Below are 21163 nucleotides of genomic sequence, written 5' to 3'. Positions count from 1 at the left end.
AAATAACCAAGTAGTTAAGGAGAAAGCATCTCTGCTTAGAAGTATTTCAGCTAATAGATGAAGAAGGAAGTATAGAATTAAAATATCATTTTGCAATCCCTAATGACCGGACAGACTAGGCAATGAACATCAATGGCTACTGAAATCTCTAAAAAATATACAACTTGACTTTAGGTGCCTCTTGACGGAAGGACACAGCCCCACCTATCACCTTGTTCTGCCAGAACAAAAAATCAAAAAATCAAACCTGAACTTGAGAAAGCTTCAAAGCCCAACTATCAATTGTCAGGAGATATAGGGAACAGAGGAACAGGCCAAATATCCATTATTACGCAATTCGAGAACCAACCAATCAATCAACCAACCAACCAACCACGCTATATGGGGAATTCTACAGGCACACAACCCAATTTCTTCAACAAATAAATTATGAAGGTTAGAGAGAGAGAGAAAGATAAGGAAAGATAAAAGAACTTTAAAAAGCAGTTTAAGAGAAATCAACCAATTGCAAAAGGTAGATCTTAATGGGATATTGAGACAAAGTATTAATAGTTTATGGTATTTGTCAGGCAATTGAAATATTGAACAATGATGGGCTATGTGATGGTTTTAGGGAATTATTGTGTTTTTTTGTTGTGATGATATTGTTTTTATATTTTTAGAGTGTTTTTAGAGATATGTTCTTAAATATTACAGATTGAATGATGTGATGTCTAGGACTTGCTTCAGAAAAATGTAGGAGAAAGGGGAGTGGATGGGGGTATGAAAAAAGAGGCCTCATCGTGAGTTGATAATGGTAGGCGCTGGAGTATATGGAAGTGCATTACAATATTTAGTCTACTTTTTGATATTGGCTGTCATTTTGATATTAGCTAAAGACAGATATTTTATATATATATATATATATTTGATTAGCCAGTGTTGTATATTAAATGCACTAGTTACTCTGGAAACTTCTTACTATCTTGGTTAAGTTAACTCCACTTACTGATGAAGCAGACACCCAGGGCTGTATCCTAAGCAGGTGTAACCTGTCAGTGGCATGATCTTGGGCAAATTTCTTACCCTTTCCCTCCTGCCCCATATGCACAATGGGGTTATGAGAGTGCCTACTTGAGGGGTTATTGAGAGGTTACCCAAGACAAAGGATTTAGCACAATGCTCTCTGCATGAAGGGAAAGTCTGATAAACATTGGCTGCCAATTATAGTGAAAATTTCTGAGGTGCTAGTTTCTTACTTTGGTAACTTATCTTTACAGTTCTTAAAATACACACGACTATTGGTGAAGAGAACACAGGATTCTGGATTTTGATTAATTCCTAGATAGCTTTCTACATGTAGGAAGATACAAGGTAGGTTAAGATTAATCTACAGCTCACAACTCTGATAACGGTAGGACCCTTCTCTTACGAAGATCTTTCGTAAGGAGGGAATTGTGATTCCTTCAAAAGACAAAGCCCTGGAACATAGCATGTGGCTTTCTGATCTCCTCAAACCCTGTTTTCTGATTATTCAGGGGCATTCTGTGCCATTTACAAGTGCTGTGTCTGGAACATGAACTAGCCCCTGACCACCTCTCTCCCATCATCTTGAATATTTTCCTTTTCCACTACACTTTCCTTTTCAGCTACACTGGCCTTCTCTCTGTCTATTAAACACACCCTGCTCTTCTCTCTGCCTGAAATCCTCTTTTTCTGATTTTCATGTGGTTCCTTCTTGTCATTAAAGTCTTTGCTTAAATGTTGCCCTGCGGAGGAGCCTTCCCTAAATACTCGCCACAGTTGCCCCTCCTTCCCAATATAGATCATTTACTTTTATTTTCTTATTAGCACTTATCCTTTTTGATATTTCTTTGTTTCATTTGTATTTATTATCTCAATACCTTACCAAAATGTAAAGCCCATGGAAGAGGAATCTTATCTGTCTTCTTGACCACTGTGTCCTTATCTACTGGAATGGTGCTTGGCATATCCTTGGAACTCCATAAATATGGGTCGAATTAACACACGACTAAATCCATTGATCAATAAGTGGTTGAAACCAAAACATACCAACAGCATCTGAGAGTCCATACACCCTTTGGCCATATGCATCTGTCTTGTCCCAGATGAAGGTGTAGGCCAGGTTGGGAGAAGCCTGGAATGACTTCTGGAAGAGATGCCCCTCGACAGCCACCATCAGGTGAACCCTGATGAGGTTCAGGGGCACTGTGGACTGGGTCATGGTGATCTTCAGCAGTGACTTGTACCCTGCAGTTCTGGAGCTCAGATAGCGAAGTTTCACAGTGGAACCAGGGAGCTCGATTTCTTCATGAAGAACCTGGAGAGGAAACACGTGGCAGATACACACCTCAAACACACCTGTGCAGGTGAACTGTAACCCTGATACTCTCAGTCTGCTATGTCTCTCACTGAGGCATCACATTTTATATGGGTGCAAGAACCACTTACCACCACTGAGAAAGAACAACGACAACAACAACAACAAAAACTTTATCCTCCACCATAGAGTGATGGGGCTGAGGTTATGATTTTTGGATTAATAATTATTCTTGGTCACTGTTGTGTTTCTTTTTGAAAAACCACACTGTTGGCAAAAGATGTAAATAAGAACAGCAGGCTTTATTGCTAGCTGCATGCAAGGAGGCCACGAGAGGCTGTAATTATATGAACCTACAACTTCCACTGACAATCCGTATAAAGCAACAGGGAGGCAATAATATAATATGCCCTCTGCCGTAATACCAATGTAGATCATTAAAGTGCCTCTTATCATGTATCTCTGTAACTAACAGGAATAAAAAGCAATTTGCAGGTGGGTTGCACATATGTATGTTGTTTTTATTTTATTAAAAGCTCTGATGACTGCCAAAGTCTTGAACGACTATCTGCAAACATGCAGAACAGCCAAGAGGGATTCAAACTTACATCTCTGGTGGCTATAAATTTTATTATGCTCCCACTTTTTTCACTCCCCTATAATATTAGTTTCTGGTCCACTCGGGGAGAGGCAGTGTCCAGTTGGTTTTGGTTAGGGAAGTCCTGAGAGTCCTGCCCCGGCACTGCCATTCCTACCTGGGTCTCAGGCACGATGGGATTCTGCCCAGGGGCAGCACTGAAGAAGGTGGACAGAGGGGAGGAGATGATGATTGGATCGGGCCGGACAAAGCCACTGAGGTCACAGCTGGGGATGGAGTTCTCCTCGGTCTTCATCACCAGGGTGTCCATGGCATAAAAGCTGTTCCATGGCAGCCACACAGTGCGCTCCTGGCTCATGAACGGGGCTCGTTCAAAGTGTAGAGTCAAGGAAGCACCTCCATTGGCGATCAGGTCGAACCTGGAGAGGGAGTAAATGAGCTGATGAGAGGGTAGACTCACCTTTAGACAAAGCAGGATGCCTCTCCTCCTCCCCTGATGGCCATGGGATGGCCAGAGCACAGAGGAGAACATGGGCTTTGGAGACAGACAGGCGGGGCTGGAACCCAAGCTCTATTACTTACTAGTTGAGTGGCAATGGGCAAGTTACTAACCCTCTCTGAGCCTAAGTTTCTTCATCTGTAAAATGGGAATAATTACACCAATACACATGGCATGGCTAAGAGTGAAACATCACGAGTGTAGAGCAGAGCTCAACAAACTATGACCCATGAGCTAAATTCGGCCCACCACCTGTTTTGCTAAATAAAGTTTTACTGGGCAGGGCGCAGTGGCTCACGGCTGTAATTCCAGCACTTTTGGAGGCTGAGGTGGATGGATCCCTTGAGGTCAGTAGTTCAAGACCAGCCTGGCCAACATGGTGAAACCCTGTCTCTACTAAAAATACAAAAATTAGCCAGACGTGGTGGCGGGTGCCTGTAGTCTCAGCTACTCAGGAGGCCAAGGCAGAAGAATTGCTTGAACCTGGCAGGTGGAGGTTGCAGTGGGTCGAGATTGCACCACTGTACTCTAGCCTGGGTGATAGAATGAGACTAAAAAAAAAGGGTTCATCGGCATACAGTTATACCCATTTGTTTATATATCTTTTAGGCTGTTTTCCTGCTGTAATGGCAGAGCTGAGTTGTTAGTGACAAGCCACATGGCCAGCAAAGCCTAAACTACTGTCTGGGCCTTTACAGAAAATGTTGCTGGCCATTCGTGTAAAGCACTTAGCACAGTCCTAGGCTAATAGAGTGTTCAATAAATAGTGTAATCATAACAATACTACGTTAGGACACAGGGAGGAGCTCATTACAGCATTCTTCTAATCAGTCTCTGCTCTGTGGCTGATTTCTTTGACAATGGTTCTTAAGCTATATTTCTGTTTGTTCCTTAAGAGCTGGATGGAGGTATACTACCTGTAAAGTAGAATAAAGGTAGCTTTTCCCCAATTAACAGAAAACAAGAACGTTAACAGAGACTAGTGTCCTAATTTTAAGCTTATTTTACCTCACCTCTAGAATTTCATCTCTCTCTCTCTCTCTCTCTTTTTTTTTTTTTTTTTTTTTTTTAAGACGGAGTCTCCCTCTGGGGCCCAGATTGGAGTGCAGTGGCGCGATCTGGGCTCACTGCAACCTCCGCCTCCCAGGTTCAAGCGATTCTCCTGCCTCAGCCTCCCAAGTAGCTGGAATTACAGGCTCCCACCACCTCGCCCAGCTAATTTTTTGTATTTTCAGTAGAGACGGGGTTTCACCGTGTTAACCAGGATGGTCTCGATCTCCTGATTTTGTGATCTGCCTGTCTCTGCCTCCCAAAGTGCTGGGATTACAGGTGTGAGCCACTGCACCTGGCCTTAGAATTTCATCTCTTTGAGGGCAGTGGTGCTGTCTGTCTTGCTCCCTTCAGAATCCCCAGCAGCTAAGAGTACTTGGATCGCAGTAAAAACTCGGTAAAAATATACTTGACTTGCTGGTTTCATCCAATCTTAGTAACACATTTGGTGTTTTTCAGTAAATGTGAATGAACAGGGAGCATATGAATATTAAGATAAATATCAGAGCATGTACAGCACAATAGTTTACTTATTAATTACTTTATTTATGTGCTTATTTATTGGGCATGCACACTGCTGGGGATAGTTCTGCATAGAGTACAGAAAAGAGTCAAATGTCTTGAAGTCAAATTGTTCCTAGTTGGCACGGTAGAATCAACATGAATATTTGGGGCACATGCCACTATGCAACAGATTGTGGGATTCCTCAGAGCATTCCCAAGCACGTCTTGTGACTTCCACAGCTTTGCAACCTGAATAAGCTGAAGAGTAACTGATCCAGGAGGTTGGATAGATGATCTGGGAAGTGGACTTGGGGCATAATTACTCAGGAAGCAGTGGAGAGGGATGCAGAAGAAAGGGACAAATAGCAAATCAAGGACTCAGCAATGTCTTCTTCTGTTGTCTTACGGGACTTCAGAGCAATTGACTGAAGGATGTCAGTTCTTCAAGAACACTGGCCTGGGCGTGGTGGCTAACGCCTGTAATCCCAGAACTTTGGGAGGCCGAGGTGGGTGGATCACTTGAGGGTAGGAGTTCGAGACCAGCCTGGCCAACATGGTGAAACCTGGTCTCTACTAAAAATACAAAAATTAGCCGGGCGTGGTGGCGGGCCCTGTAATCCCAGCTACTTGGGAGGCTGAGGCAGGAGAATCGCTTGAACCTAGGAGGCGGAGGTTGCAGTGAGCCAAGATTGTGCCATTGCACTCCAGCCTGGGCGACAAAAGCGAGACTCCATCTCAAAAAAAAAAAAACCACCACCACAACAAAAAACACTGGCTTCTAAGAATGAACAAGGGCCAGAGTAATTTTGCAAGGCACACATCTGCCATCCTGTGCTTTAAAATAATTAGATTTGGCTACAGAAATGTATGAGTGAGATATCAGAAATTTCATGAATATTGAAGATTTGATATGAATCTTTAGACTCCTTGTTTGGGTTTCAGAGGTGGGAGAGTGAAGGTAGTGCTCCTGGGGGCTGGTAATTGTTGAAACTGCCTTTAAGGCTACCTTAGGGCATTAGAAAGAAAATCAGGCCAGATTCTTTGCCAGAGAAAGGTAAAAAAAAAAACCCTGTTCTTACCTCTGTGATATATCCAAGATTTTCCAGAGTGCATTTTACAGAAAGAGTGTTGGATCAGATTTGTAGCCACAGTTCCCTTCGCATTTAAAATAGAATGCCATAATTGTGTGTGTGTCTGTGTGATTTTTAGCCCAGAGTAAGTCAGTGTTTTTTCCCTCCCATAGATTTCTTTTCTTCTTCTTATCTTTTTCTTTAAATTTCTAATCTATGCCCAAATGGATTAAGGAAATGACAGAGCTTTCATCTTGATGGGGGCTGAACGGGTACATGTTTCCAATCAGAAGATAATAGGGAGAGGTTGCCTCCTTCACACAGCAGGGTGACTGCTAAATGTATTTAATTAGACTTCTCTGATTACACGCCACCCCCTCCAAACAGTAGTGAAAACAACGCAACTCCTAAAGCCACAGATGAAAGCAGAAGGGGATCACCACAGGACGCTATGTCATGTGGATTTCTGTCACCCTGCACTGCCTTTGATTTAAAACAGGAGTTCGTTTCTAAGAGCTACCTTCCCTTCTTTTTCTAGAATCTGCCCCCATCCCAAAACACACACACACACACACACACACACACACACACACACACGTGCACTGACCTGACATTAAAAAGATGAGGTGGCTGTGAGCTGTACTAGGTAAGCTGGCTTTCCTATTTATTTTCTGTTTTTGATGCCACATCAAAAAGCATGAAATGTCTTTGGGGGAATCCTCACTAGGGGACTGGCCTGGTGGACATTCCAGTTCACCAGGGGGAATCCTGTGGTTCCACGCCAACAGCGCCGTCTGTCTCTTTGCACACACGTGTGGTGCTGAGTAGGTCCGAGCCCCTACTTACGTGCCATCCTGGCGGGTGATGGTGTAGCCGTATTTTGGGTACTTGACAAAAGACACGTTCACACCAACCAGGGGAGTTCCATCTGTAGTTACTACTTGGCCTCGGATGAGAGAAACCAAGCTGAGAAAGAAAAAACAGAAGTCCCTGAGCCACATGAAGGAGAACAAAGAGACAATTCCCCACTGCCTCTGCTCCCTCATCCTCGTCTGGCTCCTCAGGCAAGGACAAGGCTTCCAACATTAACTTCTGGTTTCCCACAACCACACTAGTGACATTTTGGGGTGAAATCTATGAGCAGCATCTCTTGTCACCAAGCTGGGCCATGGGGTCTCCTGGGCACCCGCCTTCCACTCTTGGCCTTGCTCTATTTCTTGACACTGTTCGGCTTTTGTTTGGCTTGAGCTTCAGGTTGTCCCTCATCATTCCCAGGTGCTCCTTAGCCGGGCACCGAGAGTGCCATACTCGGGTGAGAGCTTCCACATCTGGCTACTTATTTCCATTTTTTAGCTTTGGAGGATGGCCATGTTACTCTTCTAGAGGCCAGAATGTCAGAGGGGGTAGAGGGGAGCACAGAGAGTTTTATGGCTGGGAAATACATAGGCATTGTATTTTGCTGCCCTCTAAGAGCAAAATTTCTCATAATCTCAGAATGTCAGGGGGGTAGAAGGGAGCACAGAGAGTTTTATGGCTGGGAGATACATATGCATCGTCTTTTGTTGCCCTCTAAGAGCAAAATTTCTCATAATTCATGAGAGTCTGAGGAAAAGAGAACTTTGGAGATACATATAGCAAAACCCTTCAATATACACATTCAATAAATATACACATTTCTGCTAGGAATATATTGGATTCTGGATTCTATGTTACTACATATTTCTCTCATGTCAAGTTCCTGCTATCTTGGAGGGTTTTGAAATCCTACCAATTTATTTCCAGTGTTACAGAACATCTCTCTCTTTCCAGACACAGTAACTAGAACTTTCCCACAAATCCCGGTTTCCAACCAGCTACCCCTGGGAAAGTCCTATAAAGCCAAAGAGATGTTACAATATTCTGCTCAAAGTCCACGGAGGGAGAACGCGCATGTCTCCTCTCATCTGAATTCTCTTGACTTCACAGAGAAATGGGACAATGAGAAGCTCCATTTCTGCACCGAGCCCCCAGCCGACTGGGCAATTTGGCAAAAGAAGAGAGGTTCTCAGGCTCCCAGGGTCCTGGACACACTCCCAGTTTCCGAACGAGGTGATCAACTGACCCGTCTTTTGCCAGAACCTTGTCAAAGTTGGCTCGATTTCTGGAATGCACTTACTTTTGCATTCCCAGTTGTCCTGAAAACCGGAGGGATGCTGTCTCCCGTATCTCTCTTTTTATTAGCAATACCCCCAGCTGTTCAACTCCAACCCTTTGATGATCTCAGGAGTGTTTAGACTGTTCCACTGACAGCTCTAATTGTCTGCTACTGGCTGCCTAACAAATGAATGTCATTTTTAGCTGGTTTTAACCACAATGCTAGACTCTTTTAAAGTGGAAAACTAATTTATGAAAATAATCCTTTTGTTCAATTCCATTTTCTTATCGTAGCTCGGACTAAGATTTCTTTAAGACCTTACCAGACACTATTTTAAAATCAGTGATGTGTGTTGACGACCACAAGGTACACAGTGCTCATGATGAGAAAACAAAATTGAAAGTACATTCCTCAGTGGAGTCCCCCCACCCTTCCTTTTTTTCTACAACCGCTATTTCTTTTTAAATCATTCCTGTAGCAGAAGGCTCTGCAGCGTGCCGTAGGAATAACAGGAGTAGTGCTGCCTGTGATTTCTATCCTCTATTTTTCAAATTCTTCCTCGCTGCTGGCTTCCTATCGTTTCCAGGCAGTCAATTTGCAGAAAAGATTCAGCTAAGACATACTATCAGTTCATTTCTATTTATGATTATTGATGTGTAACAATTATCACATTATCTAGATAGTGAGATCTGCTCTATAAATTATAGTGGTGGAGTCAAGGCATTTCAGTTATTTTTGTATGCCATTATCTAGGGGAACGCCCTTTTAGAAGTCTTGAATTTTCAAGTTCTTTTTTACTCCTCGCTTTGTCCTTCGTTATTTGTCAGATGATAATGTACTGGAATTCACATGCTTACTGAACTTCAACCTATGTCTTGGAGTTACATTTCATATTTCTGAATTATGTATCCATGCAGACAGCTGGAGAGCCTGGGCTCATTTGGGTGGTGCCATTTATTGTTCACATTCAAAGCTTCAGAGAGGCTTTCTCTAAAGCAACTTTCTTTCAGGTCTCCTGGGCTGGCATAGTCTACCAAATATTCTGGGGTTCCTGACTGTTCACCTGTATTTTGGCTCTAGCTCAAGGTGCCTTCTGGAAGTGGGAACCATTGATGAGGAGAATAAGATAAAATTAGAAGGGCCAGGTGAAGAAAGCGTGAAAGGGAGAATATCAGGAAATGACTGGATGTAGGGTAGAAACAATGAGAGGTTAATGAGGAAGCAGATTGAAACAGACCTTCAGAGGATGCACAGGCCTTCAGAGCATGCATTTTCAGTATAAGCAAACTACAAACCCCACTGAAATGCTTATGGCCCAGTGCAAGCTCTGCCCAGTCACAGGTCTCTAGCAAGGTGAATTATGTTCATAATTAAAAGGAAGTATACTTACAGAATCTGTTCTAGAACTAGGATTTAACAAGCGGAGTAAATACTTTTTATTTATCAGAGATCTGCAGTTTTTAAAAAAAATTTTCTTGAGAGATTCTTCTACTAAAAGAAACAGTAATAACACTGTGTATAGTATATGTTAAAGTCAAATAAAATAGAAAGATGAATCTCTAAATTTAAAACGTTTTATTTGGGAAGCAAAAATTGCAATTCAGGGCATATGCATGGGGTAGTCTTCAGGATGTCTGAAGAACAGAGAAGTTTGGAGATTTTATAAGGAGAAGTGTTACTTACTCTTTTGAGAGAACGTTAACTGGGACTGGTAAAGTTTTGGCGGTCTGGTGAGTTCTGACTGGTGAATGATGGCGGTGGGTACAACTAGTCTCAGAGTCATAGTAGGTTGTTTCAGTTGCTATTAGATAACTGGTTTCAGGTTACAGCAGGCAGTTTCAGTAGCCAGGCCTGGGGAGAATTACATTTCTAGGGCAATGTTATGTGCCCAGAGTGCTTTTTCTTCCTGGTTTCTTGACTCTGCTTTAGTTGGGTATGACAAGAATGACCCAATTCGTCTGATCAACTTTTACATATTTAATAGTATTATCCTAATTTTACTAATCAAGAAAATGAGGTTTACGAGCCCAACACAATATCGATAGGAGGTATCAGGGCTGAAATAGAGGAGGGCTGAGATTATTTTTATTTTTCTATTATTTCTTTTTCTATTTTATTTTTAGTAAAATGAGAACAGAGAGAAGCAAAAGTTGTTGGCCTAAGGTGACCTTGTTAAGACATTCATATTCAAAAGAGCTGCAGGAATTGAGGCTTTCCAACTTTCCAGAGAGCTCTAACAGGCTGTAGAATTAGCTGTGCTGCCACCCATCTCTTCCCTGTCCCACCCTCACAGGGTTCTCTCGGCTGGGGGGCTGAGTCGGAGTCCAGGACCGATCAAAGACTCATGACGGGGGCTCCCAGATAATCACTTATAAAGTTAGGGGCTTCTGTTAGAAGGGAAGTCTGGTATTTCTTCCCTGCTTGGAAGCCGAGAGAAGTAGCATACTTCCAGAGTTGCTCCTGGACCTACCTGAATGAGGATAAAGAGAAATAAGAGAAAGATGGCACAATGGGGGTTGTCAGGGCTGCAAAGGGGCGAGGACCATCCTACCCAAGTTCCTAGTACCTAGAAGTTTTGGGAAAAAGGACCTGACAAGCAGTATTTATTTCTCGATGTGAAGGACCACAGAGATGGGGTGTGGCATCCCCAAGTAGACCATGCCCCTCCTTCTTGCATTAGCATACACCATCGACATCTGGACCCAGACCAATTGAGAGGGAGATGAAGCATGGCCAAGCCATAAGAAGACCCCTAGCCTCTCCTACCCCTCCTTTCTACCCTCAGAATCATACATAGTGCATAGAAAAGAGGAGGGGATGGGGTGGTGGGGAAGTGTCTGCAAGACAAACCTTCCCCTTGCTTTCTTCTCCAGGAGCACAGTTCTAACTTGTCCTAGGGTGAAGTTGAAGACAAAATGAATCTATAACTTGACCCTAGAATATTCGTAAGCCTCAAATTAGCAACTAAGAGCAATAATAAACCGGAGAGAATGAAGGGTGAAATGCAGTGGCACAATGCTTTGCACACAGTAGGTAATCAGGAGAGGCAATAAATGGAATTATTGTATGGATTAGAGATAATCTACACAAAGTCTCTGGCTCATCCTAGGTGCTCAATAAATCCTTGCAACTGGCATCATCTTGACTCTAAGATGCCACTGAATGATAGGTTATGTTATCAAGTTAATAACAGCTTTTGAAAATACTCTATTGAGTGAACTATTTCAGCAATGCTTGAACAAAAGCCACTATCAGAGGCATTATAAAGGGAGATTTAATATAATGACAATAACATCATAAAATAACAGATTTTAAAAATGATCTAAAAACCAGGGAATCAACAGGTTTCTCCAGCAGATTCTGGGTTAAAGATGGTGATATCCTGCAAAGACACTAGGGCTCCAATGGAGCCCAACACAAAGTGAGGAAAGGGCACGTCTCTGAGGCCCCCTTGGAGGGAGGTGCCTCTAGAGGGGCAGATTCCAGGCCAATTGGGTCCCCAGGAAAGCTGGAGCACTTCCTCTGGCTCCAACAGGAAGAAAATCAGTGACTTCAGCAGCTTGCAGGGACAGAGGGTGCCTACCTGCTGTTGAAAGGGTTCTCTCCAGGAATGATGTGGGTGCTATCCTTGCCTGCCAAGAGCTTGATACGGTCATAGAAGGACTTCACCGCGGGCCAATCCGTCTGGCCCTGCTGAATGATGTCCAGTGGGTCCCGGGACCCCCGGCAGAGCAGGCTGTTCTGACAGGCTGACTGCAGGCAGCAGTCAGGGTCCAGGCAATCCACCAGGCCATCTGGAAGGGCAGAGGCAGAGCCAGAGTCAGCGGATTTCATGGCATAAAGCTGTTTGGAGACACTAACACCTTTGTTACCAGCACAGGCATGAGCAGCATCAAACGTACCCAAGGGCCTGAGGTGGCAGGTTTCACACAGCAAGCCTCATCCAATTCCAATCTATACACATAGAAAACAAAAGACTGAAAGGAAATAATTTAAAATGTTGACGAATGGTTATCCTCATGTAGCAGATTAGTGTGTTTCTCTTCTTTATTGTGCTTTTCTGGAATTTCTACTTTTTTTCTACTATGAACAAGTATTATTTGAGTGGGAAAATAAAAACAAAAACTTTGCTTTTAAACAACACAGCACAGTTAATTACCCACAGCCAGTTCCCAGGGGTCTGTGCTAATGGGTACACAAGAAATCAAAATGCATGGAATTTCTGGCTGGGCGTGGTAGCTCATACCTGTAATCCTAGCACTCTGGGAGACTGAAGGAGAAGGATCGATTGAGCCCAGGAGTTTGAGACCAACCTGGGCAACATAGTGAGACGCTGTCTCTATTAGAAATACATTTTTTAAAAAAATCAAATTAAAAAAAACTCAAATGCATGGAATTCCTTACATCTCACTTTAATGGAGAAAAGTATTCTATCCCACTCCCTCTAAGCCAGGAAGGGAACTGCTGACCAATTAGAAACCCAGGTGCTGTGAGTTTTACATTTTCTAGGAAATGTGGAGAAACAGCTTTGGCTTGGGAATCTGGAAATTAAGCCCTCAGTTTCCACAGTAGTTTCTGGTTCTGTCTTCCTGTATGCCCTCAGGACTCGGAACATTCTTATGTACTTGCCCAGAGTCCCGTGCCTCCATCCCTTTACCTGGGCTGATTCCTATTTACTCATCCACCATTCAACAAACATTTGAGTGGTGTCCATGTGCTGGCAACAAGAGAGACCGCAAAGAACCATGGAGACTGTCTTTAAGGAGCTCATGGTAGAGTGGGGGAAACTGACAGGACTGACTCATCCTTTAAGATCAAGTTTAGGTGTGGCCTCTTCTTCCAGGAAGCCTTCTAGATGATGCCCCTGGCCAGGTTATTGCTACAAACTGAATGTCTGTGATCCTTCAAAGTTCGTATGTTGACAACTTAACTCCCAATGTGATGGTATTAGGAGCGGGGTTTTTGGGAGGTAATGAAGTCATGAGGGTGGAACTCTTACAAATGGATGAGTGTCCTTATAAATGAGACCCCAGAGAGCACTTTAGTACTCTTTGTGCCACGTGTGGACACAGCAAGAAGACTGCAGTCTATCAATCAAGAATCAGGGCCTCACCAGACACTGAATCTGCTGGTGCCTTGATCTTGGACTTCCCAGCCTCCAGGACTGTGAGAAATAAATGTTTGTTGTTTAAGCCCTCCAGTCTATGGTATTTTTGTTGTAGCAGCCCAAACTGACCAAGACAGTTAGGAATCCCTGTTCTGTACATCCGTGAATCAGAGGTTCTCAAAGAAGCATTCTGTATCAGAATCCTGCAGGAAGAATAAACGGCCCACCCCACATCTCCCCAGGGAGAGCCTCCAGGAGCAGGCCCTGGAATCTGCATTTTAAACATGATTCTCAGGTGATTCTAACGCACAATACGATTTAAAAACCATTGTTAATGCCAACTTTCTTACACTAGAATTAATGACCTCTTAAGGCTCGCCTCTCTATCTGGAAAATGAGCTCTTTGAAGAGAAGAATGATGTCTTATTAATTTTATATTCCTTCCTCTCTTAGTACCAAGTACAGAATCGGGCACTCAACAGACGTTTGTTGAATGAATAAAATGACTGCTTCCCATTCCTCACATGTCTGTGAGGGCTGAAGATGGGAATGTTTAGGGCAGTGTTTGCTCCTTGGAATTTCTGATAAGAACGAATTCATTAGCCAATCCTTCTTCACTTGGCTGGGAGCTGATTGAACACACAGTGCAGAATCTTGGAGGATAACTTGCTTGCACCTCCTGGATTTGATAGCAAGGCAGTTTTTTGGACCATAATTAGAATCATGGAAACATGCACTCAAACCCTGGGCTGTGCCTTGACAAACACTTGTACTGGAACGCTGAATCAGAGGCCTGGCTGGGTGCTTTAAATTTACTACAATGTAATTTTTTGGCATTACTCTTTTCGTTTGGTTCCGCTAATGAAAATGAAATATGTAATTTCACCAAAGTTCCACTGTAATTTAGCAATTAATGTGCAATTATTTTAATGCATTACTTTCTTTTTAGCAAACAAACAAATTAGGAGGTTGCATGTTTTGCTTGGCTTTAAATTACTAAAACTAGCCTCTCATTTTCCACATGGGCGAATGTTGCTCATGTGCCTCGTAACACATTTAGATTTACACAATTTCCTAGAAATGCAGACACAGGAGGGTGAGCAGGCATGCACACTTTAAATTGAGAGACTTTCGGAATCAAGGCTCTGAACATCTCAGGCTGATGTGCTAGGTGAATCAGATACTCCCCAGCTCCACGGAGCCTGGCAAACCTCAGACGCTAGAAACAGCACTAGAGATTGTATCTTAGTAGCAGGATGATATCCAGGCATTGTTTCAGATCCACATTCAGGCTGTCCAATCTGGAGGGCCATTGGCAGAATAAGAAAAATAAGAAAAAAAGTGCGTAGAATTCTGCCTTGAACATCACTTTCCATGGGCTGCCTTCACTAGACAGAAGGGCTCTACCATGGAATGCCTGTTTCAGATTTAAAAAATAACTTGCTGAGATAGGCTGGCAGGGCTTCATTCAGCAGCCACAAGAAGCTCCTCAGGTGAGAAGAAACCCACTGCTGTTAGCACTACAGATTTCTTTTTTTTTTTGAGACGGAGTCTCGCTCTGTCGCCCAGGCTGGAGTGCAGTGGCCGGATCTCAGCTCACTGCAAGCTCCGCCTCCCGGGTTCACACCATTCTCCTGCCTCAGCCTCCTGAGTAGCTGGGACTACAGGCGCCCGCCACCACGCCCGGCTAGTTTTTTGTAATTTTTTTTTTTTTTTTTAAGTAGAGACGGGGTTTCACCATGTTAGCTAGGATGGTCTCGATCTCCTGACCTCGTGATCTGCCCGTCTCGGCCTCCCAAAGTGCTGGGATTACAGGCTTGAGCCACCGCGCCCGGCTTGCACTACAGATTTCTTTAAGGTCACCAGCCTCCTCTGATTAGGAGTACCATCCATCTCTGGTGGCCTTTCCCTCCTGAAGCTGGGGAAGTGTTTCCTCCCCTCCAACCCATTCACCACCTGCTCCATGTAACCGCCTTGAAGACCTCTTTGGGCTCAAAGAATAACTTAAGACAGTTTTCCTGTTAAGTACTGAACATTTGCCTCCCCCACCCCCCTCAGCCTGTCACTCTTTCTGGGCTTGTGACTGCTTCAGAACTGTGAACCTCAAATTTCCCCACTGTTTTGTTGATTCTGGGCTTTTGATTCAAGGGCCTGTCTGGCAGGAGATGGCCTAAACACATCAGCAATAGCAGATGACAAATGCCAAAACAGAAAAAAAAGGGGATACAAATGATTTCCTCCTACATATTTACATTTACCTGCTCCAGAGATTGTGCATTTGGGGTTCTACCCGTTATTAAGTAGGAGCTACGTTATGCCTATAATGACCTCATCATGCTGTGTGATTATGGGCTGCAGCCGCCAAACACTTTCAGACGACACTGTGAACTTTAAATTGGCACTCCAATCTCCCAGTGGCCTGTCAGTCATGAGAATCGCGTCTTTATGCCAGCAAGCCCCTTGGATGGAGTCTGACATTGCAATCTTCAGTAAATTACCCTGTCACTGACAATCTTGCAGTTATCTCGCAAACAATCAAGCAGGCAATCAAACTGTTCTGAATTGCCAGTTCAGGACCTGAGAGGTGGCCGATGTCTCCATTCAACAGCAGAAGGAAAGCAGCCCGGCCCTCTTATGACATTGGACGATTTCTTTATTTATTTATCTACCTACTTATTTGTTAGTCGGGTTGACTTTTTCCTGGGGAAGGGGGTGAGGATGGTGGGAGAGGTTTGCAGAGTCCTCAAAAAGGACCCAATACTGATTCAGCGATTATGGGAAAGCGACTTAGGCCTTTCTGATCAGCCCATGCTGCGGGCGGGGGATCATGTCTGCTTAATCTTACTTCACTCAGTGAAACAGGGCCAAAAAGAATTATCTAGGTGTTTTCTGTCAGAACGGACACTAAATCACAGCTCTGGCTCTATTCTCCTCATACACGTCGTAAGCTAATTGTAATGACAATTTCAGAGAAATGTGATCACGGAGAAACTTTCTGGGAATGATACCAAGGCATTCTATTTATTGCTTTTGATAAAGCAAATCAGAGAGATTCTTCCGTAACAGTTCTGGCAACGTGAAACAGGTTCATTAATGCTGAATCGAAACCCTTGGATTAGAAGTCCCAAGATAAAAAGCCAAAAAATCTATACAGCATCAGAGGTGAGAGACTGGCCTCTGGAATCAGATGGATTTGGGTTTGAAGCTCATCTCTGCTAGTTCCCTGGCTGTGTGAGCTTGGAAAGGTAATCGGCCTTGCTGAGTTGCGGTTTCCTCGCCTTCAAAACTGAGTTATAATTGCACATATGCCATAAGGTTATGTGATGGAGAATAAATAAATTTATATATATATAAATCCAAGTGTGTGTGTGTGTGTGTATATATATATATGTCAGTCTGGTATATAGTATATGTCCAATGAACTATAACTAAAACCTGAAACTCCCTGAAGTCTTCAACTTTTTCATTTTAAAAAAATGGATGCAAAAGTGAATGAAATTAATATTCCCTTATATTTAGAGTCATTTACTGGTATAGGCTATGGGCTGATTGAATCTTGGCAAAAATACTTTATTTCCAAATAGTGATAGGTTAATAATAATAATAGTAATAACAAATGCTATAGATTGAGCAGAATTTACATATATTTTTTGTTTAAAGATTCATGGAAATCCTGCAAAGCAGAATAATGTAACTCTTAAATGTCAGATTATAGAACAGGATGTCTGGGTTTGAATCTCAGATTGGCTATTACCTAGCTGTTGACCATGGGCAGTTAACTGCTCTGTGCTTCAGTTTCCCTCATGTATAAAATGGAGATGATGATGATGATGATGATGGTAGATAGTGCTGCTGAGAGGGTTAAAGTAGTTATTGTCTGTATAGTACTCAGAGCAGTGTCATATAATGAGTGCTCAGTACACTGTCTTAGCACCATTATCACCATGCCACCCACTCTATACCCACCTACAGAGGATGCAACTGAGGCTTGGAGAAGGTGAATATCCAAGTGGCTAAGAAACAGCTATGAATAAAAAGTAGAGAAAGGCAACAGATGAGATTATCACCCTTTGTCTTCATTATTGGGAGGATAACACTTCCTTCCCCAAGGAAGTCTGAAGACAAGGCAGTGGACACCCATCAACAGGGGAAAGTGTGGGCAGCTGTGAGATTTCATCACTTCTGAAGGCCTGTCTACTACAGCTGGGAAAGAATGTGGCTGGTTGAAATGAACATCTGAAGAGGAATCAGCATGAGAAACCAGATGCCTGGGAATTTGTTCCTGGCATTGTAGGCCGCAGAGGACCACACTATTTACCTGTGAGACACAATCCCCTTTTAGCTGTTTACCATTGGCACAAGGTGGCACTTACTTTTGTGCTGGCTATAGGTTTTTGTCTGCCGTTTCAATCCCCTGTGTAGTGTACTCTGCTGGATTTTAAAAGGAGCTCCTAACCAGTGAAGAGATTTAAGCTCAAAGCCTTCATTAAACGCTTACTAGTAAAGCTACACTCAGGAGGAAGGAGGCCCTGTGTCGATGGAGAGGCTGCAAAGCAACCACACCAGAAGCATCTGGATCCTTCAGAGTTGGCTGAACCAGGCACACCTTTCTGCCTGGAGGAGGCTGTGTGAGTTCTTGCATCATCATTCTCATAGGAAATGGCTCCAGGAATGAGAAGATGTTGATTTCACTTATTTTCTCCTTTGATCTTCTGGGCAGCTTATAGAGAATGTGAATGGAAGCATTTTGTTCAACTTGTCTCCCTGTTGCTTGGTTTGCAAGTGAGTCTCTCTGCAACCTGCATGAACTCCACGGCTTTCTTAGGTATTAAAGACTCCAGAGGAACACCTACATTTACTTTTCTAAGTTTCATTTTGTGACAGAGTTGTAGAGATGGACTCTAACACATCACTGCAGGTGCTGTGGATGACTCTGCTAGTGTCTGCACACAGCTGCTGGTTGGGGACTGGTCAGACGCTCAGATTTAAAAATAAGCTGCACTCTTTGTAGTCATGGTTTCACAGAGGTACCACCAACCACCAAGTCTACCTTTCCTACTCACTGGGCCAGGAGGCCATAGAGTGGATTGGTTAAAAACATGAGCTTTGAAGAGTACTCTCTGACCCATCGATAGGATGTTCAAGAACAGGCAAAGTTAATCAGTGATGACAGAAAGTTAGAAACTGCAGTTACCTTGATGAGGAGGTATTAGTTGGGAAAGGGCACAGGGAAACTTTCTGGGCACTGGGCACGCTCTTGATCTTCATTTTAGTCACCTGGCTCCCCAGGTAAATTGACAAAGTGAAGGCAGTGATGATTATACCCACAGGAGTGCTGGGAGGATCAACAGAGGTAATCCACAAAAGGTCCTCACAACAGTTGTGAGCACCTTGTCACCTACTAAGTGCTTCTGAGTCATTTCTATGTTTGTTTGTTTTTTTTCTTTTTGAGTCTTCTTGGCATCATATAGGGTTGTTTACCTATACAGAGCTAGGTGCTTGCCAAGCTGTCACTTCCCCAAGAAAAGTCTGGGTAGTCAGGTGGTGAACTCAGTAACTCAGGGTCGTTTTTGAGATCAGCTAACACTGATGAGGAGTTGAAAGATTAATGCAGTAATAAAAAGGAGGGAAGAAGCTATAAGTTGGGGCAAGGAAGATGAAATCTGGTTGTTTGTGATGGAAACGAAGAAGGTGTAGGGGTCCTGGAGGGCACTTAACTGCTGGTCGGCAAAGGCCAAAGGCTCCTGCTGAATTTAAGTTAGAGATGGAAAGTTTCCTGGGTAAAAAGAGGGCAACCATAGGGTTGGTTTTGCCTGGGGAGTTAGTTTGTTTTGAGGTAAACTCCTGCAGGGCATGCCTGAGGTGTGTAGCAGCCCGGTCAAAGGGCATTTTTTTTTTTTTTGCTAGACCCCCGGCTATATAAACAATTTGAGTCACCCCAAACCAGCAGGTCAGCACCATTCTGGAAACTTGATTGGCAAAAGAAATAGTCCTCCAGCCAATGCTTGCTAGGCTGCCCACTGGAACTGGGACTGGCCAATGGGCCTTAGGATATCCCATAGATGCAAATCCCAAAACAATCTGGGGCATCTTATTGACCCTACATGCACAGGAGTGGGGATGAGGGGTGTTAGAGGGTCAAAGAGCACCCTGAAGGGGAGGAACAGGGATCAGGGTTCACATGAGTCCTGATCTGGACTGGGGTGCTCCTCCCAGTTAGCATTGCTGACCCTGGCCAGTCCCTGATACTGTGAGGGCAACTTAGAAAATTTCAAGGGAGTCACCCCAAAGCTCAGGGCCCCCTGAGATGCAATGCTTGGTCCCTGCCCTGCCCCATTTGCCCAGGGTGGTACGGGCTTTTGGCTCAGTTTGAAAAATAGCAAACGAACATGGGCTTTAGAATTAGAATGTTTTGGCTTTAACACCTGGTCTATTATTCATCAGCTGTGCCATCTTGGGCAAGTGACTGAACTCCTGAGGCTCAGTTTTCCAATCTATAGAATGGACTTAATAATGCCGACTACACTGAAATGCAAAGAGGTGCTCTAAGAAAGTGCATGTGAAATGAGTTGATGAATGTATAGCACTTAAGACAGAGGAAGAGCTCAATACATGAAGGTTATTCTTAATGATATTTCCTGCTCTCCACGAGAGAAAGGTACTGTTCCATTTGCGTTTTATCCTACGTCTGCTGACAAGGTAGAAGTGAGGATAATTGAAAGTATTTGGGCTTGATGTAACTAAGAAGTGAAAGGAACGGGCAAGGCTGATTTGATTTAACCTGGCAATACGAGATTAGTTCTTCATTGCCTCTGTAAGGTCTCCTGCATTGCCAACCTTTTAAAGCAATGGATTGTCTGACAGGGTGCTCGTTTGGAAGGTTTCACCTGCCATTAATACCCTGGCTGCCTGATGAACCATCGCTCCTCAGGCATCCTGCTTCCATGCACAGAGCAATGGCCATTCTCAAATATTGCAAGAAGTAAAACTGGGCAGGGTGTGGTGGCCCACGTCTGTAATCCCAGCACTTTGGGCAGCTGAGGCAGGTGGATCACCTGAGGTCGGGAGTTCGAGACCAGCCTGACCAACATGGTGAAACCCTGTCTTTACTAAAAACACAAAAATCAGCTGGGCATGGTGGTGCACACCTGTAGTCCCAGCTATTCAGGAGACTGAGGCAGAAGAATTGCTTGAACTTGGGAGGTGGTGGTCGCAGTGAGCTGAGATCATGCCACTCCCCTTCAGCCTGGACGACAAAGTGAGACTCTGTCTCAAAAAAAAAAAAAAAAAAAAAAAAAAAAAAAAAAAAAAAAAAAGAAGAAAAAAAGAAGTAAAACTGTATTTGTGCTCCTTCTGGAAGACCTGTTGGAAGTTTTCCTCCTACTTCTTGCCAATTCTTTTGGTCAGACTCTGACTTCCAAGTCCAGAGATCATTGTACCAAAGCACCTTCTGGCCTTTCTTACGACTTAGCCATGGAAGATGAATCATGTCTGACCAGAGATCTGGCAGAGTGGAGGCCCCAATGAAAGCTGTTTGCTGGCTTTTCCACTCTTTAGGATGGATGTGGGAAAAAAAGCAAGGGCTGCTTAAGCAAATCAAGGCTCTGCTACCAAAGGCAAAAATCTGATTCAGGTAAGACCTCTCTTTGATAGACTGTACCTTGAAGCCACTGGGGGAAATGTTTGACAAGGGGCTTATAGTGTTTGTCCAGTTATTTTTAAAAAATGATTCTTCACCAACAACTAATGGACAAAAACCAAAAACAAATGCCATCAACAAAAACCTCTGAAACCAATGCTTCTCAAATTCTAATGAACATCACAATCACTCAGGGATCTTGTTAAAAGGTAGATTATCATCCCGTTTCCTAAGGTGGGGTT

At 43.5% G+C, this 21163-nt stretch overlaps 1 protein-coding gene across 6 annotated transcripts in view; it reads right to left on the bottom strand.

The window, feature by feature from the left end:
- TENM2 (teneurin transmembrane protein 2) overlaps positions 1-21163 on the bottom strand; it is a 1283414-nt gene that overhangs the window by 61448 nt on the left and 1200803 nt on the right. For all 6 annotated transcript variants that reach the window (XM_003900492.5, XM_021940242.2, XM_021940246.2 and 3 more), the window contains 4 exons: positions 11759-11969; positions 6888-7007; positions 3076-3337; positions 2053-2320 (listed from right to left, as the gene is read on the bottom strand). In XM_003900492.5, coding sequence (XP_003900541.5) covers positions 2053-2320; positions 3076-3337; positions 6888-7007; positions 11759-11969 — 861 coding nt within the window. The remainder of the gene's footprint in view (positions 1-2052; positions 2321-3075; positions 3338-6887; positions 7008-11758; positions 11970-21163) is intronic.

This window comes from Papio anubis, chromosome 5, assembly GCF_008728515.1.
Source record: "Papio anubis isolate 15944 chromosome 5, Panubis1.0, whole genome shotgun sequence".
NCBI classification, from domain to species: Eukaryota; Metazoa; Chordata; class Mammalia; order Primates; family Cercopithecidae; genus Papio; species Papio anubis.
This window is presented reverse-complemented; position numbering and strand designations above follow the sequence as displayed.